The sequence below is a fragment of the Opisthocomus hoazin genome, chromosome 5 (genome assembly GCF_030867145.1).
Source record: "Opisthocomus hoazin isolate bOpiHoa1 chromosome 5, bOpiHoa1.hap1, whole genome shotgun sequence".
NCBI classification, from domain to species: domain Eukaryota; kingdom Metazoa; phylum Chordata; class Aves; order Opisthocomiformes; family Opisthocomidae; genus Opisthocomus; species Opisthocomus hoazin.
The window spans coordinates 21,394,332-21,421,093 of NC_134418.1; the positions used below are offsets into that span (position 1 = coordinate 21,394,332).

The 26,762-nt window shown below is 40.0% G+C and overlaps 1 protein-coding gene across 1 annotated transcript; it reads left to right on the plus strand.

The window, feature by feature from the left end:
• The first annotated feature begins 2,459 nt into the window (after window positions 1–2,459).
• PI4K2B (phosphatidylinositol 4-kinase type 2 beta) lies at window positions 2,460–26,762 on the plus strand. The gene is made up of 10 exons (XM_075420650.1): window positions 2,460–2,741; window positions 7,322–7,479; window positions 12,680–12,880; window positions 13,396–13,527; window positions 14,912–15,065; window positions 16,646–16,713; window positions 17,229–17,328; window positions 20,504–20,637; window positions 21,736–21,795; window positions 25,152–26,762. The coding sequence occupies exons 1-10, from the start codon at window positions 2,465–2,467 to the stop codon at window positions 25,323–25,325; spliced, it is 1,458 nt and encodes a 485-aa protein (XP_075276765.1). The 5' UTR covers window positions 2,460–2,464; the 3' UTR covers window positions 25,326–26,762.

The following is a 26,762-nucleotide window of genomic DNA, read 5'->3' on the forward strand; positions in this document are numbered from 1 at the left end:
CGGGGTGGGAAGCTCCTCTGCGCCTCACGGCGCGCCTCTGAGCGGAGGCGGCTGGGTGGCCGCCGGCAGCAGGTAACGGCTGGTCTCTTGCTGGGGACCGCTGCAGCCCGGCCTGCCCGCCGCGGCTCCGCAGGCAGCGGGGGACATCGCGTCACAGAGAGAAGGGCGTGCTGCCGGGACAGACCTGAGCTGCTGCTGCTTTACGTTCTTTGGGAAAAGGCAGGCCAGTAGGAAGTCTGGGGCAGGCATCGCACCTTTCCAAGGGACTGCTGGTGGAAACTCAGCAGGTGGAAGCTCGCCTGGCTTGAGCACCCGGCTGCCTCCACCGTCCTTGGCTCTCGGGCAGCCGTGGCGGCTGGCGGGCTGCCGTTGGCCTTCCCAAACCAACCGCTAGCGAGCGTGCAGAGATTGAAGGGGTGTACTAAGTACATGCTGTGCTCGTTCCAATGTTTAGTTTTAACCAGCCTGTACCTGGTCAACTGAATTCGCGTATGAAGTCTTATCTGATTCTTCTGGTTTATAGCTTTGAGCTCAGACGGCTGATTAACATGTACATAGTGACCGTCCTGCTTCTGTAGGTTTAATTAGCCTGATTAGGATCTTTCAGGCGTTCTGACAGAGTAACCTTAGACACCTGTTTGAACTGTTGGCTCAGACTAATTCACACAGTTTCTTAATCCTTTTGAGCAGAAAAGAGCTTTGCAAGTCGGATTGTCCTGCCTCTTAGTCCCCGCGGTCACGCTGCACCTGGATTGCTGCGATGTGCCGTGTGGCCGTTACTTCAGAAATACTGAGCAGCTGTTCCTCTTGTTCTTTGTTTTAAGGTATCACAAGAGGGCGCTCACTTAAAGCTAAAGTGCACGAACGGGCGTGTATTCCGGTGTTTTTTCTTTTCTGTTTTTCCCACTCCAGTGTCTTGACTTAGCGCTCAGGTGTGTGTTATAAACAGATGACTAAGTATGCCCTGTGGATTAGGAGAGTCGGGAAAAAAGTGTTAGCATGAGGAAAATGATCCAATTTATACATGATTTAATTGTTAGTAATTTTAATCCAAGTGGCTAATTAAGAGTATTAGCTACTCAGAATTAAAATTAATAGTTTGTTAATAACTATGATGGTGATGTGTATTTTGTTTAATTACGAGCTGTTGTAGTGTACGAGCTCTGCACTGCTGAAGACTGAGGCAATGTAAAGATTTCACTAGATCGAGGTCTGCAAGCAAGTTGCAGAATTCTCAGTGCAGCAGAGAACTGTCAGCTGCGTTTAGATATACACTGCCATGTGTAGATGAATCCCTAAGTCAGAAGAAATAACTAATGAGTTACTTCTTGTTTAGTTTATTGAAAAGAAAGAACTTTCAAACTTTTTAGAATCCCATGGATGAACTGTTTGACAGAACGTTATTGAAACAGCCACAACTCCCTCATAACTCCTGTAGCTGGAGGGAGATGCAGCCTTCCTCAGTAGGCTCCGGGGCAAGATGTCAGACTTCTCCCATTTTAGTCTGACCGTTTTGTTTGCTTCGCACAGGAATTAACATCCGTTTAATTTTCTGTACGGAAAATTACATCCAGTTGCTGTAACCTTCATGTGCTTGTTTAGTAGGCATAAAATGCCTGTTGATCTGGAGTCACAGCTGACTATGTTAACTTTTAATGGAAAGGGATGGAAACAGAAATGCAAATGTGAACAGGTTTTATCAAATGTTACAGATATTAATAGTTATGTAAGTAAATGACAGTTCCAAAGTCCACTGGCTGACAGGTAACCCGAGACAAAACAAACACAAGCCAAGCATTTCAGTAAGGTTTTATTTTGCCGGTAACCAAGCAAAGTCATTTTCTTTCTGTGATCCAGGCAATGTACAGAATGAGTCCTTATATCGTGAATAATTATGAGAATGATGAATAATAAATAACGTGCAATTGCTGTTTTAGCCGAGAACGCACTTGCTCCGGGTGTGATCCGGAGCCCCCGCTCTATACAAGCGCTCGGTGTGCGCGTCTTTCTCCCGCGTTTCACCACAGTCTGTGAGTCCTGCGCCGACGAAAGCCCCTCGTCTGCGGAGATGAGGCCGAAGGGGTCAGGCGTGGGGAGAAGCGGGGGGCGCGGGGCTCGGAGCTGCGTTCTCCTTCTCCCAGCCCGCATCACGGCGGCTGCGGGAACACGGCAGTAACGAGGATCACGTTGTTTCCATTCACATTGTTTTTAGGCTTTCTTCTCGGAAATCGGCGTGATGCCTTTCAATGCACCGGCCCGGAGGAGACCTCGCGGCGCTTCCCGCCCGCTCCGGAGCCCGTCGGCGCGGCCCCTTTAAGGCAGGTGGCGGGGCGGGGCGCGCATGCGCAGTGCCGGGAGAGAGCCGCGGCCGCGGAGCTGGTGCTGCACCGTGGGCCGCGGAGGAGAGCCCCGAGCCCGCCCGGCGGCGCCTCCCCCCGCGCTCAGCCCCCGGCCGCGGCCGCCCATGGCGGAGCCGGGCGCTGGGGAGCCCGACGAGCGGCTGCTGCTGCTGGCGGAGCCGGCGCCTCGGGGAGGGCCGCCCTGGCGGGGGCCGCATGGGGCGAAAGCCGCCCCCGGCGGGGCCGTCCGTCTGTGTGGGGAGCTGGGACCCGAGGAGGAGGGCGAGGACGACTCGGGGCCCGAGGGGGACGGGGAGGACGAGCCTCTGCTGCGGGCCGCGGGCGCCGGCCGCGGGCGCCGAGCGGGCGCCGCCTGGGACAGGGAGCCCCGCGCCGCCGCAGGTACGGCCCGGGCCGCCCGCGTCCCCGCCGCGCTCGGCGGAAGGCGAGGGGGGCGGCGGGGGATGCTTCCCCCGGGGGGACGGGTACCCCCCGCGCTGCCAGCGGGGAGTGCCCGTGAGGGCTGCAGCGCGCCCGGCGTGCCGTGCCCGGGGGCTCCCCGAGCCGCTCCGGGCGGGCTCCTGCCCTTGGCGGGCACAGGGGCTCGCTGCCCGGCGGCCTCGGGAGGGAGAGCGCTGCGCTGGGCTGTGCCGTGCGCGGCTCGAGGCTCAGCAGGGCTGCACGAACTCGCTCACGGCTCTGTCAGCGTCTCTGCTGTTGCTTCTCCTTCTTCTCTGTCTGCTGTTTTGTTGGGCTTGGCTTTGTTGGTTTCTGTATTTTTTCTTTTTAAACTTCTGGCTTTGCATGTTTTACAGCCTGTTCTGTGGTGGGGCTGGCTGCTGCTTGCTGAACACTTGGTGAACTCTGTCAAGTTTTCACTTTGTCTCGCCTGTTCCAGCAATTACTTTCATGTGACACCCATCTTTTCATCCTGTAAAAAAAATTTGCCCTGTTTCTGTTCCTTGCTCCAGTCATCTGTTCGCTTCTTTGTACCATCACGTGTATGAAGAGCTTTAGATGTGGACTCTTCTGCCATATTTTTGGTTTTCATAAAAATGCGTCTGCTTTTCATGTTTTGAAATCCAGTCTTGAAGAAAGGAAGAAATGTGATATGAACATTCAGAAATGCAGGAACATACTTATGAATTTGAAAAGAAACATAAGCACGGCCATTATCTGATTGTAAATATACGGGTGTCCTGGGTTTGGCCAGGACAGGGTTAATTTTCACCGGACTCCAGGAAGGGGCACAGCCGGGGGGTGGGGGCTGACCCCACCTGGCCAAACAGAGCCCAGTATTCCATACCATGTGACGTCACGCTGGGTTCCGGTCGGGGGGGGCGGAGCGGCGGGAACGCTGTCGCAGCTCGGGAGCGCGCGGCGCCGGTGCGGTCCGAGAGAGCGGGTCTGTTTTTGTCGTGTTTTTCTCCTTATCTGTATCGTTGTTCCTGTTCCCTCTGTTTGCTGTTCTGTTAAACTGCCCTTATCCCGACCCACCAGTTTCTGCCTGTTTCTTTCCATTCTCCTCCGCACGCCGGCAGGGGGAGGGGCGGCCGCGTGGCGCTTTTGTTGCCGGCGGCAGCCGAAACCAAAACAACGGGCAAGATGAGAAAGTACACAATAGTTATTGCTTACTTTTTTTTGTGTAGACTTTCAAGCTTTTTGATTCTGTACAACTTTGTAAATAGATGTACATCTAAGAAAGGTTTGCTGACAGAGATCTGTGGACTTCTGTGACTTAATAGTTTTTGCTGTTGTAGTTTTACTGTAGGATTTCTTGCATGAGACTGGTAAAAAGTAGTCCTTTTACAATAGTGTATTACAAAAAAAATCCAAACAAAACCCCCATCTATCTGAATGAAATAAATTATGCTACAACTCTTTTTAGTAGCAAGAGAGCTTTTACTAGTATACTGTGTTTAACCATAGGAAAAAACCTCTCATGTTTTAATCAGCGGTCCCAAGTGTAGAGCAGACCTGTAACACGAACATGCCCTTGAAATGTTGGAGTGCTCCTGCCTGGTTCCCGCAAGATTTAAGATGTGTTAATGAGATGTGTTTGCTTAGAGCAAAACATCGTAGTTAATGCTTCAGAGTAGAGACGAGAGCTGTGGGTCTTGCACTGCTGGGGCAATTAGGATGGTGAATGCAGAGTGCTTCTTGGGGTCTGCCCCAAGAGTATGTCAGAAAATCTCAGAGCTGTGATTGATCGCATCTCATCCCTTCCTCTTGTTTCCTTGTCCTTCCCTTTTCTGTGTGTCTGACACTCGAAGGTACAGGATTATTCCGTGTGTCAGGTGGAACAAACATGCAATATGTTATTCGTGCATGTCATTGCAGCGCAGAGAGTGTTTTCATAACGGAATTACAGTCACAATGTGAGACTCTGTATAGGAACAGATGGAATTGATTCAAGGGACTACCTTTAATTATGTTAATGTTAAAATAGCATAAAGCTAGTTTGAAGGAGTTCATATGTGTTACTCTTGCGAAGTGTATCAGTTTAGCTCATGTCATGTTAACTTGACGGAAGAACAGGTTGAGGTGTATACACGGATGATACCATTATTGTATCTTCTTTGGTGTGTCCTCGTCATTCAAGTACAGCAGCTTCACAGCCTTAGGCCTTGTCCAAATTAATGTGAAAAAAGTTATTTAGCTTGGTAGTTAGACCGTGTGTGTGTGAGCCCTGATCTCCTGCCTGGGAGTTTAATGAGAAGAGTATTTTTCAAGAGTGGTTGCAAGAAAACCTTTATTAGTTATAATTGCAACTTTAGAGACTCTACTGGGACTAAGATGTGACTATGACATGCTTTCACAGCAGAAAACTTTTTGAAGAAACCACCTCAGAAAATCCCGCCACATTCCACAAATTCTGGTTTCAATTAAAATAGCTTATTTTTGTCTGGAGAATGTTGATAAACTGAAAGGAAAGTTCTTAAAACTGCCAATTTCCTGGTTTTCAGCCTAAAGGTTTTTGTACGGTGACGTCACTGTGGTAACAGAAGGCTTTCTAGTAGCACAGTAACAATAATGAACAAATCATTAATTTCAAAAATTATTTTTCTCTTCTTGCTTGAACATACAGCGAAATGTGGTTTGATGATTTTTAATTTGATTTTTAATTGAATATATTTTTCTTGCAGTTATCTTTTATATTAGAAAAGACATGGTTGAAGAATTTCCTCAAGACAGTGAGACTTCTTATGGTTTTAGATTCTGGAAGGAATGTATGGAAATTAAAAACTGACCTCTGAGAAAGTTGTCTTCTGCATAGGCAGCTTCAGTCCTGTGATAGAAAGGTCCTCTTCATCTGGAAGATTAACGTGCAGGGCAACTTAATGTTTGGGAATAGTATAATGCACAACCCTAACTTTGCTTTGACTGACAAAAATAGGTAGTAGTTGCAGCTCAGCTGTGTGATGTGGTGTTTCTTGCATAGATACAGTTGAGGCTTGAATATGGAATAAGAACCACTGATTCAAAGTGACTTTTTCCCTAAAAATAAATGTATTGTGCTTTTGTTGTTTTATTTCCCTAACTCACTCGAGTACTTTGTGACAGGGAAATCTTAGAACCCTTTCCCTCTCTCTTAATGGCTGACTCTATCGAATGCAATTTATTGATTGTCCCTGACAGTCCCAATAAAAGTGTTAAAATTAAACTATGGTTTAAGCCAGAATTATTGGCCGAGTAGTCTAACTACTGATCCAATGGGTTGTAGTTGTTGATTCTTAAGAATGAGCTGTTGTTAGTTTTAAGGCTTCTCTTGCTGTTGCCAACTTATTTTAAGGTTCTCCTATGTTTTATGCTTTTCAGTTATTTTTGTTTGGAAAGCCACATTATTATTTGTGAGTGGTTCATGCAAGGAAGTGGTAACATTCTAGAAAACTTCAAAGAATGTCCTGTGCTACAAAAAGGTGTTCCAAAACATTGAGTGATTTTTATAATTTATTTTTTATTTGGCTGTCCACAGACTGTTAGGAGTCTCTTTTCTGAATGGGTTCTGTGTGTCAGTTGTTGGTCCAGAAGAATGTATGTGTTTTGCCTCACATTTCTTCAAGCGCTGAAATGGGAACAAGGCAGCTTTCTCTGGGAGTGTTTAATTTAGTATAATGTAGATGTTTCTTAATGCAGAAACGAGCCCCAGCACACAGACCCATTAAAATGCACTCAGAAAGAATCTGGAATAGTCCTAGCCTTAAAAGTAAGGTTCAGAAATCTGCAGTTTCAAAACTTGCAGAGAAATTGTCTGAAAAAGTTGAAAGAGCAACAGAAGTATTAAATCCTAGCAATGTTGTTTCTAGTTGTCTTCCTAAATGTTTGCTTTGAGTTTGCACAAGTGCCTGCATAGAGCTGATCTTTTGGTCAGTATGCAAAGAAATTCTACAAGTAGTGGATAAGTGTTTTCGTGTTGGAATGGCGGTGGCATGCAGATATTGGTGCGACCTGTTGTGCTACATGTAACGGATTGTTTTGTGAATAACATCATTGTGTCTTAGATTGATAATGAACATGTCAGCCAAGCTGTTAAATGAATGGTGTGATGCCATTCTAATAGTTAGTGGGTGATTGACAGTTTACTTTCAGGTAGCTTTCCCTATAAGAGGATACAAAAATCGTAATAAAAATGGTTTGTAAAATATTTAGCTTTTTTTTTTACAGATATGATTTTTAAGGGATTTTTTTTTTATAGGCTTCCTTATGTAAATTGAAGTTTAAAAAAATCCTTAAAAAGTATAAACACTTTGCAGTGGTAGTCTCAAATTGTTACAGATTCGGCTGATTTACCTTGAACAAAAGGTTGGCTAAATGTGGGTAAATCAGCGGGGAAACTTGCACTGCTTTAATGGAGCGGATTTTTCAGCCTGCTGTTAAATGGGCGTGAGCAGGGAAGGCTGTTAGCTTTTCTGTGTGTTTACTTACGTTGTTAATTCATAGTACAAATTACAGTTGAGATTGTTTGTTTTCTTATTTTTCAGGGCATACAGGACATACTGCTGATATGAATATATTTTTAGATGATCCAGAATTTGCAGAAATTATTCTGAGAGCAGAACAAGCTATAGAGTGTGGAGTTTTTCCAGAAAGAATCTCTCAAGGATCCAGTGGGAGTTACTTTGCAAAGGATCCAAAAGGGGTGAGCATGTTACTGCAAAGTCAGAAATGCTGTCAGCAACGAGTTTAAAATAGAAATTTAAAAGTTGTTTTCACATGGAAATTCATTGGAGTTGTTTAATAATTTACGATATGCCGGAATACCTTTTGGAAAAATGAGCACAAGTAATATTTAGATTTCTAATAATGTCTTGCAGCATAAGCTAAGCGAAAGTAACTATTATTTCTCTGTTGCGGTTTTACCATGTTTTGAATGATCTGCACCAAAGAAATATGGAGAAAACAAAAGGGCGTCTTTAACATCTGAAAGTAATTCAGGAATCCCTTTGTGCAAAATCTAACATTTTGTTCTTTGTTTATTTTAGTTGATTTTTGACACGGCTGAGCTTCTGACTTGGGTACTGTTTAGGTTTCTTTAGCCAAGCCTCCTATATTTTTATCTGTTTTCTTTTCAGATAGTCTTTTGTTTAGGTCACATCTCCTTCCTCCTATGTGACTGGTAGATGGGCAAGAAGAGTGACATAAACCAACTTACCTTTTTACCTGCACTTGTCTGCTGAATCTTAACCTGAAGATTTGGGTTCCCCTCCCTTAGTGGGGAGTGGTACCTGGAATGGTGCTCTTCACAGAGGTGTCCTAAGGTTACTTTGAGACAGAAAAGTAACAATCACCTGAATGTCTTGCTTGAAGAGTAACATTTGGTTACGATTATTTAGTGAGAGGAAAAAGATGTTTCAGACGTACTTTCACGTTGTTTTCTTTAAATCAGAAAATGTTGTCTGCTTACCCACCTGTTCCAAAAAAGAAGACTCCCAACCCCAACACCTTTGTTAATTTGTCATATCTCATTTTATTTTAAGCTCAGTCAGCAGTCTTCTGGTCTTAAGTAGACACAGGAGTTCATTAATCCTGAACACTCCAGTTGTGTTGGACATGGAAGTTGTAACGCTTAAAGTGCCTAGGTTTTCAGAATATATTCAAGATGGTGGTTCTTCCCTGCATCCCCAAAATGGTCATTTCACATTCGTGTAGGAAGGGTTTTTGTTTGTTTGCTTAGCTTTTATATTATTGGTCATTACAGAATATATTACTGTTTTGGTGATGAGTTTTCATGGATGTTTGGTTTTAATACCACTTTTCTGGTGATGGTTTTTACACCTTGAATGAATGATTTTTAGAATAGTTACCTGACTCAGTGCAAATAAATATACAAGTTTATTTCTGAGGTGGAAGGTGGCAAAATTCTATCTTAGAAATGAAGAAGGTAGAAACTACCCCTTCAAAATCTTCTAAGAACTGCATGTTGCATTTCATACTCCTGTGTTCCAGGAACCTTAGTTAGTAATGATCCTCTTCATTCTGGTGGAGGAGAGCCAAAGCAGGTTGGGCAGGAGAGTGTCTCTTTCTGAAACTGAAAGGAAAAATAAATTTCTTTCTCTAATCGCTTTGTGGGATTCTTGCTATCGTGTACAATGCTGTTAGTATGAAAATCTGTTCAAAGTTTCATCGGACTTCTTAAACTTCAAGTCACTTCCCTACTTCAGTAGTGAAGTTCTTTGTAGGTTTTCAGGCTGCATGCTTATATATACATATATATTCAAATTTTATGCTTTTTTTAAAGAAGTATTCTAAATTAGGATTGTATTTTATTTAATATTCAGCAGGAAAAAAGCTGAGTAGCCAAATGTTTAAATAAATTCTTTTTCAAGAAGTCAATGCTTGACGTGTCTAAAGAATATTCTACAGTGTTACGTTGAAAATGCTTTGAAACTGCTTAAGTGGATATTTTTTTTTTTTAGTGCAGTGCAATCGAGATCTTTTATTCTTAGAAAGTTAGTTAGTAGAGAAATTACTAGGAAAAAATCATACTTGTTCTGGATTTCCATATGCGCAAATCTGTTCTGTCTGAAGCCTCTCCAGGCTGATGTTGTATTTTTTTGGTGACTAGCAAATGCCTGAGACTCACTGTGCCCTGGGGCTAATGAGAGAGTACTTACACATCATTTTTTCAACCATAGTATTTTGGAAGCAGCACCTGATTTCCTTGTTTCTTACATGGTGATTTTCTTGTTGGTTTTACTTCTGTTTTTCAGTGGGTTTTTTTGTTCCTAGTAGTGCCTTGCCCTCCACCTTCATGCAGGTCATGTATTTGAATGTAAATATTTAAGGGAAATGAAGACTAAAAAACCACCATTTTTTTAATGTGGGCCAGAAAAAATTTCATTGCAAAATCTGAAAGTATTTACCAACATGGGACTGTGAGAATAGTGATACTGAGTTCCTAGCTGACTTTCAATTTTCCTTTTATTCTTTGCACTAAATTTAGAGCTTATCAGACCTTTAATATGGATAACAAATTCAGATAAAGCTTCATTTTGTCAATAGTGCAACTCCCGTTTGTAGAATGGATTTCACATCCTGTTTGACAGAGTATTGCATCATTCTACTTCAGACCAGTTTTGTGACTTGCTTTCTCCTGTTCTTCTTGAGTAGTCTCCTCCTCCTTATGCTGGGAAAGAGCTTATTAAAGGTGTGCTAAGCGTTCTTACTGGTCATCTTCTGAAGTGCTTACCCACACTAATACCAAGTTACAGATAAAATAACCTGCTTCCATTAGGTTATTTCATTCACTGATTTCAATCTGTCAAAAAGATAAAACTAAAATTGCCTAATTAAAATTGTGAAGTTTTTACATTTAGTGGCATAGTTGTATACTGATGTAAAGCAGTCCAGTACTTAAGCAGCACTATTGCTGAATTGTTGACTATTTCTGCATTTGTTGTTCATTGTGCAACCAAGAAACTAAAAGAGAATGTGTCTGTTGCAGACCGTTCTGCAACATGTTTTTGACAGTTTAGCTACTGGCTAATTGGTAATGCCAATGAAGTCAGTCTAGAAATTAATTTTGTCTTGCCAATTTAAGACTGGCTTTGGTAGGTTGTCTGAATATTGAGCTTACTGGTTCTACTCCAGTCCTCATCAGCAGTGGCTCTGCGAAATTTAGCAAGGTTCTAACTTCAGTGAAACATAGAACACCATATCTGGATTTGATAGTGTAGCACAGTACAGTCCAGGCAAGTAATGGAAAGAGCTAAACTCCTTTTGAAAATGGGCAGATTGTAGGAAGTATTATGCAAAGAGCGATTCAGAGAAGAGATGATGGCTTGGCATATACTACCAAATACACCACTATGTTTCTGGGAAATGAGAAGCTGCTAGCTTTGTTTTGAGCAGGTAGATACCTGTGATTCAGTAAGAAAAGATTAAAGAACTTTTTAACAATTCTAGACCTAACATTAGAATTTTGACTAAACTAGTATACCAAGAAAATTCAGTTTCCAAAGTGTAGTGATTTTAAAAAACAAGGAGTACAGTATTCAGGGAACATCCCAGCCTTTCACATTGCATAGAATATTTATTGGAAGTGTAACTTTATGTGTCGGTCTAATTTGAATTGTGCCTGTGCAGTTGCATAGAACTTAGGATTTTGAACGTAATCTTAGAATCACAGGTAACAGCACACCGAAAACAAGAGGATTTTTGTCAATTTGTTTCCTGCTCCTGTTGATAGGAAACGTATTTTATAGGATGAATGCAAATAGTGATATTTTGTAACTTATTTCTTCTGGTAGTTGATGGGAGTGAATCAAAGTAGATGGATGAGACAGGTGATGCTACCAGTGACTGGTGGCTTGTCATCTGTTTACATACTGAGTGAAGTAAGTTAGTACTGTAGTTAGTTTGTGTTTGGGAATCCTGGACTAGTTAGATTGTCTTGGACAAAGTGGGTGGAAATTCTCTAGGAACTAGAACAACTAGTCAAGTCCTCTCCCTAATCTAGTTGAAGCAGCAGTTACTGAAGCAGAACGCTAGTTTCTGACTGCCAGCAAACCTGTTCATGACTTAAGAGCGTAAATCAGCTATGAGTGTTGGTGCAACAAAGGGCAGTGTTTAGCTTATTGAGATACTTTTTTGAGAAGGATTTAGGAAAGTACTAATATGTGAAAATGCTTCTTAAATATTTATTAGATAAGAATTTGATTTACTTGCCGTGGTCCTGAGAGGAGGAATGAAGATAAAGCATTTCTACAGCATTTCACTTGAGCTATAGAAGAGTCATCACATGAACTTCATGCACTAGGCTAAAGTTCATCACAGACAATTGAAAGCTTATATATTTTAGGGTGGTAATAATCTTGTGGTTTGAGGTTAACAAATATAGAATCACGTGCAGAAGGCACCTTGAGAAATCATCTGTTTCATGCGTGTGTTGTGGAGCAGGATCGTCTTAACATGATTGCTGATGAATTTCTAACTAACCTGTTGTTAGTGACATCCTGTTTCGGTGACTCCACAAGCCTATCGTTTATTAGCTCATTAACAGTAAATGTTCCTTTTTTTCTGTATAGCAACCTATTGCATAGTTCATCGTGCCCCATTTTCTCTTAGGCTAAACAATACCTGTTCATACAGTCTTTCATTATTCACATTTTTTGTGCTTATTCTCATTGGTTTTTCAACTTTCTCCAGTTTGTTAACAGATTTCTTGAAGCGTAGTGCCCAAAACTGGGCACAATACTTTCAGTAATTTTAAGCTATACTACAAGTCTCCAATGTAGATGGTGGCTGATAGTGTGAACCATTGTCAGCTTAGAGTTGAGGAATCTACAGCAGTGGTAAACTACACCACTCTGGAATTGCGAAGTGCAGAACGTTTTGATCCATTCTAACTTAAAGCAATAAATAAAATAGATGTAAAAGAGGAAAGGTAACATTTGATTATTAGCATTCTGTATTTTTGTCACTTTCCTGGAACCATTATGTCTGTCTGAAATATCTTGTCAATGAGTTAATTGGTGGGCTGAAAATAATTTTTAAAACTACTTTTTAAACCCTCTTTTTTAGAAAATTGGCATAGAAAAAAATGTGTTTTTTAAAATGCAGTCCTCTAATTTTGGAAAAACTAGTAAATGTTAGTTGGTTTTGATTTTCTCTTATGAAGAGCTTGTTTTGAGTTTGTACTACTTCTAGATAAGCAGTTGATGATAAATTTATTTGAAATACCATTTTGTTAGTTTTATCATTTCATCATCAAAAAAGAGCAACTGAAAAATGCAATGTATAGTGTCTAACCAATACTTTCAAATAACTGATTTTCAGAATAATTTGAATCTCTTGCAATTTAAAGCATTCATTCTTTAATTTTATATTATTTACCCTAGAAAATTATTGGAGTGTTCAAACCAAAATCTGAAGAACCTTATGGACATCTAAATCCAAAATGGACCAAATATTTTCACAAAGTTTGTTGTCCTTGCTGCTTTGGCAGAGGCTGCCTCGTTCCAAATCAGGGATACCTCTCTGAAGCTGGTGCCTATCTTGTGGATGACAAGCTGGGGTTGGGAGTTGTACCTAAAACTAAGGTAAAAGTTAAAATACGGAAATTATTGAATGCAAAAAATATATAGTGACAGATTTGTCAGTCTCTGGACTGTAGTTGTGGAGACATGCTTGCATATCATGCATTATCCCAAAGTCATTTATAAACTACGGCAAGTCCAAAGGCGCAGGGGTTTGATGTAGAAATTGTGACTGTGACTTTTGTTTTAAAAGAGAAGTTGTGATCTGAATTGAATCTCTTCTTTGGAACCACTTCAGTTTCTAGCATTTTCTGACACTTTTATGCCTCACGTTTTGGTGAGATGCATCACAAATGCGAAAAGCAGCATATGAAGATTCTGGCTTGTAAGTGTTTTACCACGTTTTTGTTTGAGATATGTAAAGTAGCAAATACTCACCTTTTCATATGAAATTTGTCTGTTGGAAATGTCTGATGTTTGCTTTTTGCTTTTCTGACACCTAAGCATAGAATTTACTGTAAATTTATATTTGAAATAATAAGCAATTCTGAGTGGTGTTTTAACTTTTGTATCTTAAGGTTGTCTGGCTTGTCAGTGAGACTTTTAATTACAGTGCAATAGATCGTGCAAAGTCAAGAGGAAAAAAATATGCTTTAGAGAAAGTGCCAAAAGTTGCTAAAAAATTTAATCGAATTGGACTACCTCCTAAGGTAAGATGAAAAATAAGTGATTTGTGCATTTCCTGATTCTTATACAAAACTTTGAATTAAAAAAAGTATTTGTAGCTAACTTCAACAGTAGAAGAAAAACCTGGTGGTTTGTTGTAAACTATCTCTGAATGACTGAAGTTTGACAAATATGACTGTTTCTATGCAAAATCTGTCCACTCTGTTACATCATTCCTTCATTTGAACTACTTTAATAATCTTGCCATTTTTTGTGTGTCTGCAGTCTAGCTTTCTGCTGGAAGACTAGCATTAAAATGTTGTGCATCTCTCACGTTTTTTTTTCTTGACTGTTTAGTACATTTCCCTTCAGTGTCGTGCTTTTATATTGTCTCATTGTTTCCTCCCTGCAATTTATCTAGTTCTTTCATTTTTCCTAAATATTTTTTTCCCCTTCTATTGTTTGTTTTTATTCTTTTAGGTACCCTGTTGTTGAGTTCATCCTACCTTCCTTTCATCTTGTGTGCAGTACTCCACTGACTAAAACCTCACATCATTCTTGCCTAATGAGCCTTATTGTATCCCCAGAATATCACCACAGTGGTTCTACTCCTAAACTTTTAAAACACAGGTTATGTATAGCTTGGGTAATCCACTTGTGTCAGTTCCCAGAAATTTTGATCCGTGTGACATATGTTATGCAAGCTTGTGCCAGCATCATTATTCCCTGTGCTGTCTCTTTATCCACGTCTCTGCACATGTGCCTCTGTCTGCATTTTACTTCTCTGTCCTCTTTTGAATTTTACTCATGAGCACCTTTCCCATTGCGCACACACATGGAGCCTATGCTATCTGTAATTTTCTTACTTGAACTCTCTTGGGAAATACATTTCAGCCATTTTCATGCAAAAAGTGTCTGTCTGGAAAAAATGGTTAATGCTGCTGTTATCATCAATGAAACATATGAGCTTTTCAGAGGAGAATGTTTTTCTCCTGTAATTTTTGGTGAGTTTCCTATGAACTATTGAACCATGTGTTTCCAATGAAAAAGGGAATAGGTGTTATTTCTTTCTCTTAGTTTCAAATATTTTTTGTAATACCGAGTGTGCATTTGTGTTGAGCTGTCTGGCTACGTTTTATTCCTGGTAAGCTCAGTGAATGCTTAAACAAATATTTTAAAAAAAACCCACAAAAAACCCAACCACATAACACCAAAAAACCCAGAAAAAAATCCTCATGATTTGTGTCTTTGTTTTAGAATTTCGGAATGAAGGAGAAACTACTTACTAATATTTTTTTTATTTGTTTTTTAATGTCATACTTCCTGTGTTCTGAATTTTGAAAGCTTTTTGGTTTTACTGTTAATGTTAAGATTAGTTGTGTGACCTACCCAAGTGCATTTTCCAAGTGCAGTTTCTTAATGATTCAGGTTGGCTCCTTCCAGCTGTTTGTTGAAGGATATAAGGAAGCAGACTACTGGCTCAGGAAGTTTGAAACTGATCCTTTACCTGAGAACACAAGGAAAGAATTCCAGTCACAGTTTGAAAGATTGGTTATCTTGGATTATGTCATCAGAAATACAGGTATTTGTTGGTGTCTCTCAGTATCTATCTACTTTTGTGAAGCAGAAAAGGTAAGCAATGCTGGCTGAAAGATGCTGCTGAAGGCTTTTAGTGCATTTCAGGTGATTTTTTTTTTCTCACAGATAAAGGCCAGTGTTGCATTTTAAATTTTAAAACATTTACTTTGGATTCAAACATTAAATACTGCACTATGACAAAAGCCAAACAACCCTTTTTGGCTGTTACTTGATATTTTTATGCAATAGAAGAAATCAAGAACAAATACTTTCTTTATGCGTTAATTCTGTCAGTAGGCTATTAACTGTCTCCCCTGATTAGGATAAGGGATGGTGGGGTTTCAGGTACCATAAGAAAAGCCATGACTACCATTCCTTTTATGCTAAGCTGGAGCCGATAACCGCAGTTTTGCATCAGTGCAAAATAGTTCATATTGATTGTGACTGGGCACTGAAGTGTAGCTGTGATGTGTATCTCTCGATTCTCCTGCATTCTCATTTCTTTCACTCTAAAGCTGGGATTCTTCTGTTGATTGTGTGGGTGGCTTATTTCCTTAAGGATCCAAAGGCAGTGTTATATTTAAAGTACTTCTTTTGCTGCTTTGTCAGAGGTGGGCACTTTTACTCTTCTTCAGACATACCAGCTCTAGTTCATTTTCCTCTTCTTAAATTCACTTATTAGAAAGGAATCCAGCTCAAAATAAGTCACTCTAACCTGTGGCTTTTTAGAAGCAAACTAGAAAACACTTTCGTAAGAACATAATACTTTCTAGCTGCTGCTATGGTCCGTCAGCTTTATCAAACAGATCCCAATGTTTCCAAACAATTACTGTGTCCTGTGACGTTCTTAAAATTGTAAGGAAAGTACTCCAAATGCAAAATCTCATTATGTGGATAATTTTACCTTCATCTAATATATCTAGTCATGATATAATGTGTAAATCTTCTGATAGATATTCAACTAAACGGAAGGGGGCACCTAAAGATGGTGGAAGGACCTACAAATCCATGCAATCATCCTTTGTCTGAAAGACCTTCTCAAAGCCTTCAATGCCTCAATTTTGTCTTAACGGTGCAGACATTTTCAGCTTCTGAAAGGCTCTTCAGTCTTCCCACCCTCCATCTTTGAAGGGTCTGATTTCTCCATGTAGTCAAACATCAAACTGTGTATAGTTTTGGAGGGCTGATCCCTTTCGCCATCAGCATTAAAACAAGCTTAAAAATTAAGTCATTGTGGCTGCTGCGTCTTAGCCCAGGAAAAATGCACACTACAGCCAATCTTTCTGCATAAAATGGATAAAAATAGTTTCTCTTATCTTTCTTGATATTTGGCTGTATATTCAGCCAGTTAGGGAAGCTAAAGCAGTAATACATACCTAAGAATGCTTGGTGAATTTTTGGTCTTTCCAGTAAGTCATTTCAGTAAAGCTAAAACACAAGTGTTCTGATGGAAAAACTTTTTGAATAGTTTTGCCTGATTCCTGTGGTAAATTCTCGATTTACAATGTTAGCCACTGCGTATCACGTTAGATGATGATTTCTTTGTAAATGACATGTTGTGACATGCATTTTTCCTGTTCAAAGACAGAGGTAACGATAACTGGTTAGTTAGGTATGAAAAACAAGATGATGGACCCGATCTGTCAGAAAAGGTAAGAGAATTGTACTCTGAAACTTATGTTCTTCAAATTGTTTAGTTTTATAACTTGGTCTTGCAGGGGATAAAGTGCATGGCTTTAATCCTGGTGCATATTCTCAAGAAATACAATAACAACCGCGAATTATTGTAGGAGAAATGAATGGAAAAGCTGTTTGGATTAGACTAGTCTGAATAGAACAATGCCAGAAGTTATTTTTATTGTTCTGTATTTTTTTTCTTTACCAGCTTGGGCTATAATAATAATAATAAAACTTCCCACTGTGGCTCATGCACATTTCTTCAGCTATTTGTGTGCGCTGCTTGTTTTGTATTTGGGGGAAGGGCTCCTCTTTAATGGTGGTAGAGTAGGAATTACATGTGCTGGAGTTTATTTGGATACTCCTTTATATTGTTTAAGTTGACTTTATGCAGTGAAGCTATAAAGTATATTATTTAGTATTTTTAATGTATTTCACTATTTTTGTAAACACATAGATATTACTTATTTTTAAAATATTCCTTCCATAGGATAGCCAATGGACTATAACTAAGGAATCTGCTATTAAAATTGCTGCAATTGACAATGGTTTAGCATTTCCTTTTAAGCATCCTGATGAGTGGAGGGCATGTAAGTATTGCATTCCTCGATCATCTTCCTTTTGGGAGAGTAACTTCCAAATAATTATTTTTTCGTTTGGGCTGTTATAGTAAGAAACTAAGAAAGCATCATTGTAGTTATATATTGAATTTTTATATAACGTACTCTTCAGAAAGTTAGCAACAAATGCCATTTTTGCAATGGTATATGTGAGTTAGTCCTTGTTCATTTTTTTTTTTTACCCTTATACGTTTAAAAAATACATGGATATTCATAAACATACTAATGTATGTAAACTGGCTGATGGTGGAATTGAGAAACATGTTGCTAAATTTTTCCACATGTGTTTTCTGAAAATAGTGGTGGAAAATTACTTGAGTGCAAGGATATGCAAGTTCTCTGTAATGGCAACATTTCTGTTTTCAAATAAAGGGTGCTGTTGCAGGTAAACAAGTAGACAAGTTGCATGTTTTTTTTACTTGTTCTCCGCTTTAGCTTACTTTGTACCAATTAAACTTTAAGTTAGTAATTTTGATCAGACTGAAAACTGATATTACTGTTAAAGCTAGATTGCTTCTGATCAATTCTCTGACTACTTATTGTTTAGAGGGAAGTGCTCAAAAGATTTTACAATTATTTCTGTGGGCTATTAGCTAGTGAGGTAATTATGACAGTTAAGCATGGCCTGGTTGTGCTGTCATAAGTCTAGTCAATTACCCCACCCAGAGCTCTGTATAGTCTCTATGTATCTTGATACTCAGTAATTACTGTCCTATGTATCTCTTGGCTACAGTCACTTCTGCAGCTGTTCTAGAGACATGGCACTTATTGCTTATTTTATGCCATCTTTTATTTCAGCATCAAAAGTAATCACAGAATCACAGAATGTTCGGGGTTGGAAGGGACCTCTGTGGGTCATCTAGTCCAACCCCCCTGATGAAGCAGGGTCACCTACAGCAGGCTGCACAGGACCTTGTCCAGGCGGGTCTTGAATATCTCCACAGGAGGAGACTCCACAACCTCCCTGGGCAGCCTGTTCCAGTGCTCCGTCACCCTCAGAGGGAAGAAGTTCTTCCTCATGTTCAGACGGAACTTCCTGTGCTTCAGTTTGTGCCCATTGCCCCTTGTCCTGTCACTGGGCACCACTGAAGAGAGTCTGGCCCCATTCTCCTGACACCCACCCTTGAGATATTTATAAGCATTTATTAGGTCCCCTCGCAGCCTTCTCTTCTTCAGGCTAAACTAGCCCAGCTCCCTCAGCATCTCCTTGTAGGAGAGATGCTCCAGTCCCCTCATCATCCTTGTAGCCCTCTGCTGGGCACTCTCCAGTAGCTCCTCATCTTTCTTGAAGTGGGGAGCCCAGAACTGGACACAGTACTCCAGATGGGGCCTCACTAGGGCAGCATAGAGGGGAAGGAGAACCTCCCTCGTCCTGCTGGCCACACTCCTCCTAATGCATCACAGGATCCCGTTAGCTTTCTTGACAGCCAGGGCACACTGCTGGCTCATGGTCAACCTGTCGTCCACCAGGACACCCAGGTCCCTCTCCACAGAGCTGCTCTTCAGCAGGTAATAAACTTGGATGATTCTTTAGAATTCTTTTGCAGTTGGACAAGTGTGTGACAATTCTGTGAAGGTAAACTTGTGTGATGTTGTTTAAAATCGCAGGCTCTTTAGGGATAGAGCATATTTTCTTGATGACTAGGGCTGGTCATCATCAAGGATAATCTCCTCAAAGTCAGAGAACAGCCTATCTAAAAGGCAGGAAGCTGGTCCAACAAGGATGAGCAGGGAACTCCTGACTGAACTGGGACACAAAAGTAAAGTATAAAAAAAAAGAAGTAGAAACTCTCCTGGAAAAATAGAGACTTTGTCCAAAAGTGTAAGAATGGAGTCTGGAGAGTTGAAGCTCAGCTGGAGTGAAGCTAACAGAGGACATGAATGGCAACAAGAGAGGCTAAGTGAATTAGAAGTGAGAGTGGGACTGAAGAAAAGCGCAGCAAGGACCTAAAGATAAAAGGCGTAAGAAAGAACAAATTAATCAATGTGGACTTTGCCTCAGTTTTCACTTTTAAGATTTGCTTTCAGGCTTTTAGGTCTTAGAGCTCATAAGAGGAGCCTTTGGGAATGAATCATTACCCAAAGTGGAAGAAAGGGAGCACTTGAGCAAAATGGACATATAGAAGTTCATAGCAGTAGATGAGGCACATTGGAAACACGGTGGGAGCTGGCTGATGTCGTTGTGAGGCTGTTTTCTCATCACTCTTGAAAGACTTTATTAACGTGGGAGGTTGCTCATGACCAGAAGAAGGTGAGTATCGCATCCAGCTTCAAGAGGGACAAGGTGCAGGGTACCAGGAATGACGGGGTAGCCAGCCTAACCTCAGTCTGCATGAAGATGATGGAATGAATCCTCCTGAAAGCCACATTCAAGCACGTGAAGAGCAAGGTGATGGCGAAGCCAGCATGGACTTAGCAAGGACAAACTACGCTTGACTGACTAGACAACTTTTAATAAGATGACTAATTCAGTGGATGAGGGGAGGGCAGTGAATACTGGTTTTCCTTAACTTTTGTGAGGCCTTCCATGTGGTCTCTCATGGTATTCTTGTAGGCAGAGTTCAGTGGGTGGCCTGCTACTAAGGACACTTGTCAGTTCCTGCAACTGATACTGTTTGGTGTCTTGTTTAACATCTGGTAATATTAATTACTCTTGCAATATCTCTTGAAACAGCTGTTTAATAGCAATTATGTGAAAAGCTAAGAATGTTTTCCTCAGTGTGCTTAGAAGGCAGCATTTTAATAAATTAAGAATTAAAAAATAGTAGCTACTTTTTTGTTAATTCTTCAGTATGAGTCAAACATCTGAAAGATTTCTATTTGTTTGCAGCCATTATTTTACTCCAAAGGAAACTCCATTACTAAACTAGAAGGCCTCTACTGTTGCTTCCAGTATTTCATTTATATACCTTTTTTACTTACTGCTTCACCTACATATTTAATACTTAAAAATGTTTGGAAAAAAGGCCAAGTAGCTGTAAAACTGCTTTTGTAACTGTAGCCAAAAGAGGGTAACAATGTTGTGAAAAACTGTGTGTTACGGAGAACTTTCAGTAGGCACCAGAGTACTGTAGCAGTGGTAAGCACTTGGGAATTTAATTTTTGCCCGTTGTGAATCAGTATATGTACTGTTTTTCTGCATTAGATCCCTTTCACTGGGCTTGGCTGTCTCAAGCAAAAGTTCCTTTCTCTCAGGAGACCAGAGACTTAGTTCTTCCTCGCATTTCTGATATGAACTTCGTACAGGATCTTTGTGAAGATCTTTATGAGCTATTTAAGGTGAATTGAATGCTGCTTTGAAGTGAGCCTTACTGAAATAGCCAATACCTGCAGTAGAACAGTTAGATGGTTTTTCTTTTTTTGAATTTAACTTCTGTGTGTCCTGATACTGTGCTATTTTAGCTTTAACACTGGCATGATAGAAAGGTTTTGTATAATTAGAGGGAACTGTGTCACTGATGTATGTGGCTAATTGATAATAATCAGCTCATCTAAAAACATAATTACTTTTTATATATCAAAGTTTCACATAATTAAAGCTAGTTAACTTTTATAGCACGAATCTGTGTAAAAACTCCATTTAACATACCTGTGTGGTGTGTACACACTTGAGATTAAACTGTAGCAACATGAGGAAATCATGTGTTTAACTTAAAGTACCTGCATACATTTCATATACTTGTTTTTACATATATACATTGTCTGAAGTTGATGTTAAATCTTGGCCATGTTTACAGTAAGTCAAACTTACTTTGAAGATAGTGAATCTGTGCTACAATATTGACATATGAAGGAGTGTCGTTCTCTGAAACATTCCACAAGGAAACGTGTCAGGTTTTAAGTGAACTAATCCAAATGATCAGGATGGAAAAAAATGGAAACTTTAAACTTTGAATGAAAGTGCAGCTGTAGTGTCAAGACTAGATCCTGACACACATTTGCAATACTTGCATCTTTGATTCAGTTGTATTCAAAGTGACTCTGGGTTGTCTGCTAAACGCAGTGGAAGCTGAAGTGTTTAATAAATCTGAAGGAGGAAATAGTTTGGGTTTTTTTTTGCCAGAGCAAGGGTGAGAGACAGAGTGGTGTAACATTATGTGATGGTGTTAAGCCTACCTGCCAATGCCGTACAGTGGTATCCACTGATGTATTTTGCTTTCATAATGTGGAACATCCTTCATTTTCACATATGTAAACTTGCTGCAATAAATAGACCTTTTTGTGCGTCATACTATGACTATTTGAAGCTTCCAAAAAATATTATAGTGTCAGTAAATGTTACTGTGTATTATGAAATTGACCAATTTACATGCTAAATATATAGCTAAAAATCAGTGGGTCATTTCCTGTAATAACTGTTTGTTTTCTTTATTAAAGACTGATAAAGGATTTGACAAGGCTACTTTTGAAAACCAAATGTCCGTTATGAGGGGGCAGGTAAGACTGCTTTTTTTACATTTTTATTTATGTATTTAATTTGTCATGACTTCTCAGCTGTTTTTTTAGAGCTTCAAAAACTGACTCCTATTGAACTGAAAGACACTTGAAGGTATTTTCATCTGAGAAGACTAAATTTCTTTACAGAGTTTATTCTTATTTGCATATAAATGAGACATCAGAAAGTGTATACTTATTTTTTTATTTTTATAGAAGAATGTTTTCTTAATGTAATTGGGTTTTATTGTTTTTGTAAGGAGTAGTTTTGTAAGAAGTAGGGTAGGACTTAACATCTATGTATTAGAAGGTATTTTAAAAACTAAATACTGGGAAGAGTCAAACTTGGATGGAAAATTTGGTGGGCAATTTTGTTACGTTAGTAAGATAAATGCGACTTTGTTTTGGAGTATTAACTTGATGATTGAAATACCTCTCACAAGAAAGCAATATTAGGTAATAAAATTTCTTTGTCCTAGCAAATGTTAGAATGATACTTGGAACCAGTGTAGCAATTTTCAAATTAGAAGTTTGATAGTAATTGTATGTTGGATTTTTTTAGCACTGAAACAAGAGAGAAGTGTTTCACAGTCACAGAATGGTAGGAGTTGGAAGGGACCTCTGGGGATAATCTAGTCCAATCCCCCTGATGAAGCAGGGTCACCTACAGCAGGCTGCACAGGACCTTGTCCAGGCGGGTTTTGAATATCTCCAGAGAAGGAGACTCCACAACCTCCCTGGGCAGCCCGTTCCAGTGCTCCGTCACCCTCAGAGGGAAGAAGTTCTTCCTCATGTTCAGACGGAACTTCCTGTGCTTCATTTTGTGCCCATTGCCCCTTGTCCTGTTGCTGGGCACCACTGAAAAGAGTCTGGCCCCATCCTCCTGACACCCACCCTTAAGGTGTTTATAGGCATTTATAGGATCCCCTCTCAGCCTTCTCCAGGCTAATTAAGCCCAGCTCCCTCAGCCTTTCCTCATAGGAGAGATGCTCCAGTCCCCTCACCATCCTTGTAGCCCTCCATTGGACTCTCTCCAGTAGCCACTCATTTTTCTTGAAGTGGGGAGCCCAGAACTGGACAGAGTACTCCAGATGGGGCCTGCAGAGTAGAGGGGGAGGAGAACCTCCCTCAACCTGCTGGCCACCCTCTTCTTTATGCACTCCAGGTTCCATTGGCCTTCTTGGCAGCCAGGGCACACTGCTGGCTCATGGTCAACTTGTCATCCACCAGCACTCCCAGGTCCCTCTCTGCAGAGCTGATCTCCAGCAGGTCCACCCCAAGCTTGTGCTGGTGCATGGGATGTTCTTCCCCAGGTGCAGGACCCTTCCCTTGCTCTTGTTGATCTTCAGGTCCCATTGAATATTTCTCCATCTTCTTGCTGTCTTAAAATTTAAGTCTGGTGTGATATACTGGAAAACAAGCTTTTGCTAAGAACAAAATTAGTTGATTGTAGGCATAAAACAGTGATTTGTGAAAATGTAAGGGAATTGGACTAGACAAATCAATAGTTCTGTTTGCACTTAATTTATTGAAACTGACTTCTGTGTTCATAAATTCAACATGGATAGTTTAAAGCCACACACTAACAATTCCTGGAGTGGCTTAATCTCACCTTGCTCTGTAGAGTTTGCTGTATCAAGAAGTACCTTGCACAAGACTGCAGCTCTGATTAGTCAAACGTAATCCCAGTTAACATTAGTTATGCGTGGTGGCTGAAAGCCAGCAAACCTTACTTATTATTAAATTGAATTATAGGAGTTATTTCTGAAATAACTCTTCTGAGAAGTTTGTGCAGTCACTGGAAGGTCAATTCTGAAGTATTCATCCATCTTCAGCTGTGTTAAGTAGCTTTTTTGTGAAGAGACAGTTGCCTACAGGGAATCTGTTATTTAACAGAAAGCTTAAGGAAAAAAAACAATCTATGTAATTGAGAGAGATCTAGCTAAGATTGTCTAAATTAATTTCCCACCATAAAGGCTACATCTGGACCCTTTCTTTGCACCCTTTCCCTGAGGTGGATTTCAATAGAGTTTGTTTTTTTAGTGTATTTTGTTTTGTTTTTAAATCTCTAGCTATACAAGAATGTGTTTCACTGCAGGAGATGTCAGGTTTTCAGGCATGGATTTAGGGAAGGAATGCAGATAATGAGTTATTCTTGGATGTGATTGGAAATACATCAGTAAATGATGCCTTTTAGCACTGATCTTAAACTTGCTTTTGGTGTAAAACCAAAGTATGTTACAAGGGCATTATAGAAGAATTGGCTACCTAGATCACATGATAATGGATTCATTCAGTTAAGATGAATTTGCAGGATAGCGAAAACATCTGTAAATATATCCTTTAAAATGAAAACTTTAAGAATTATAAAATGAAGAATCTAGTTGACAAATATAATGAGGCTGAAGAGAAATACACCGTGCACGTAAGGGGCAAGATCTTTAGTAGTTAGAAGTATATTTTTGTGAAGCAGGGCAAAAAAACATTGGGAAGGGTTTCAAATCCAAGACAAACAGTTCTCAAGAATATAGAGACTAAGCAACCAGGTAACACAGATCTACAAAGGATTGCCTTAGAACTTAGAAAATGTCAATGTCAAGTGGAGTTGCTGCAAGAGTCAAATTACAGTAAACCATCAAAAGACTTTTATCTGGGTTCTTCAGCTGTCAAAGTGCAGAGTGAGCAGGGGGTCAGTAAGTTTCACAAGGAGCAAAAGGGCTTTATGCAGGGGGAAAAAAGGCTTGATATTAAGGATAATGGAAGTGTGTCACCAGAACAAAACCGAATACTTGCCTCAGTTTTCAGCAGGATGACATTGAATGTGGAGTGAATTATCAGGGCAGTTCATGAGTGCTGAATTTGGGAAGGAGGATAAAAAAATCCTGGGAGCCGAGGTTGGAATTTGGATCTTAGCACAGGGTTTGGTGTGGGTTAATAATATGGCATCATATCTTCTGATATGAAAATAATTTGTAGCTAAACTGCTGGTATAGATCCTGTGTTAAATACACATTGATTGCTTTCTTGTAGTTGTTTTTTTGTTAAAGGTGCAATGCTCTTGAGATGTGCTGAATTTAAAATGCTTTTAGATTTTTGTCTCTAACATTTTCCAGACATTCAAAGAGGATTGCATGAAATATTCAAGAAAAGAATAGAAGGGCAGTCAGGTAGCAGTAGGATGTCATAATGTTACCAAATAAATAAAATATTTCTACTTGCAATAGAGTATCTTTTAAAAATAATTTCCATGATAGTGCAGTCCTCTACAGAATTGATTTAAGAGTGGCATCTGAATTGATAAGCCTGTTAGCCACAGTTTTATTGGTGTGCCCTCACCTTACCTGCTTTTACTGTTTTAGATACTAAACCTTACTCAGGCGTTAAAGGATGAGAAAAGTCCCATTCAGCTGGTTCAGATGCCACGTGTGATTGTGGAGCGAAGTAGCACTGGAAGTCAGGGCCGAATTGTTCATCTGAGTAACGTGTTCACACAGACTTTTCATAGCAGGAAGCCTTTCTTTTCCTCCTGGTAGGAAGAAAAATACCTGGGAAGAGTAAGTTTCTCTTAACTTTAGAAAGCTGCTTCTGTGTAAAGGCTCTGCAATAACGTACTCCTGCTGTATACAAAGAGCTCCGACTGCCGACACCTCAGAACTTAAATTCTAAAGACTTAAGAAATGTATTTTGAATGTAATAAAAGTTTACAATTTTTGTCTCAAAATTGTGAATTCTTATGTCAGGGAACGAGAAGAACTTGTCCATATTGTATTTTTATAGGCTAAATTAATGTATTCTGAATAAGGGAAGACACAGTTTGCATACGCTGAGAAACTACTTTTGAATACAACAGGAACTGTTTTTGTTTAATATAAATGTGAGAACCTATACACTATCAATTTCTTTTTATATGGTCTTTAAAGAAAAAAGTGCAGATGTTATCTTTGATTGTGAAAATGCTTTTCCTTGGAATTTCTTCCTGATATTTTAAGCTGTTTATAGACTTTCGTAGGCTAGGTACTTGAAAAGTCATGCACTAAAAAATGAATTAAAACAAAAAAAATCAACCTGTCCTTGACAAACAAGTGAAAGAAAGGGAGACGGGGAAAAAAGCTTCAAGTAGGTTTTTTGCACGTGAGGACCAAAAATAGTTATGTAGTTGGATTACAGCAACATTCAACCTGAGTAAGTACACACCGCTCCTACTGTGACAAAATAAACCGAGTGTACGCTTCAGAGGTTGAAATTTCACCTGTAGCTTTTAGAGCCTGTGTCTTTAACCACATGTATGGAAAATGGTGATATTCCTGTATAGATCCGTCACAACGGAAGAATCGCACCGTGTTGTGACGGGTTGGTTTTGCCATATGCGTGTGAACGTGTTCAGCAGCAGTCGCCAAAGTGGTTCTGCACTGTTAACGCCGGGAGCACCCGCATGGTCGTCACAAAGCCAGTCTGCCTTCTAAATGTCTGTCTGAACACGCTGTTATTTTTTGACCAGAGGGAAAAAAACCGCAAGAGACTGCAATAGGTAGAGCAGAGACACCTGTTCTGGTGCCCTCACCAATGTCACGCTCATCTGCCGGTCGCCATTTGCATTTATGTTTAAGTTGTGTGGTTTAAGACTTGATGGTCACGTTCCTAGGTCTGTGGCTTATGTAACACAGTAAGTATTTTTATTCAGTAATTTTCTGGGCGGTTAAGACTGGGACTGGGAGAAAAATTGCTGCTTTTATGGAACCTTCAGTATTTCAGACATTGCTGTATTTTGTAATTCCAAGCAATACTGTTGAACTTAAGAAATAATAAAATGCTTGTATTTTGTATAATTTTGAGTGGATGTAAATATTAATGTAGCATGTCACCAATTTACATGATTAACTGAAATGCCTTAAATGTGAAACTGACTGTACAGCAGGGTTCAAAACAAGACTGAAATGACCGCCTTTATAATAAACTTCCCATCATTGTTT

Bases quoted from the DNA above. Each gene is read 5' to 3' on its own strand.
- PI4K2B (XM_075420650.1), top strand. From the start codon at position 2,465: ATGGCGGAGCCGGGCGCTGGGGAGCCCGACGAGCGGCTGCTGCTGCTG. The intron at 2,742-7,321 runs GTACGGCCCGGG...CTTATTTTTCAG, and splicing joins GGAGCCCCGCGCCGCCGCAG to GGCATACAGGACATACTGCT. The intron at 17,329-20,503 runs GTAAGTATTGCA...TTTCTGCATTAG, and splicing joins TCCTGATGAGTGGAGGGCAT to ATCCCTTTCACTGGGCTTGG.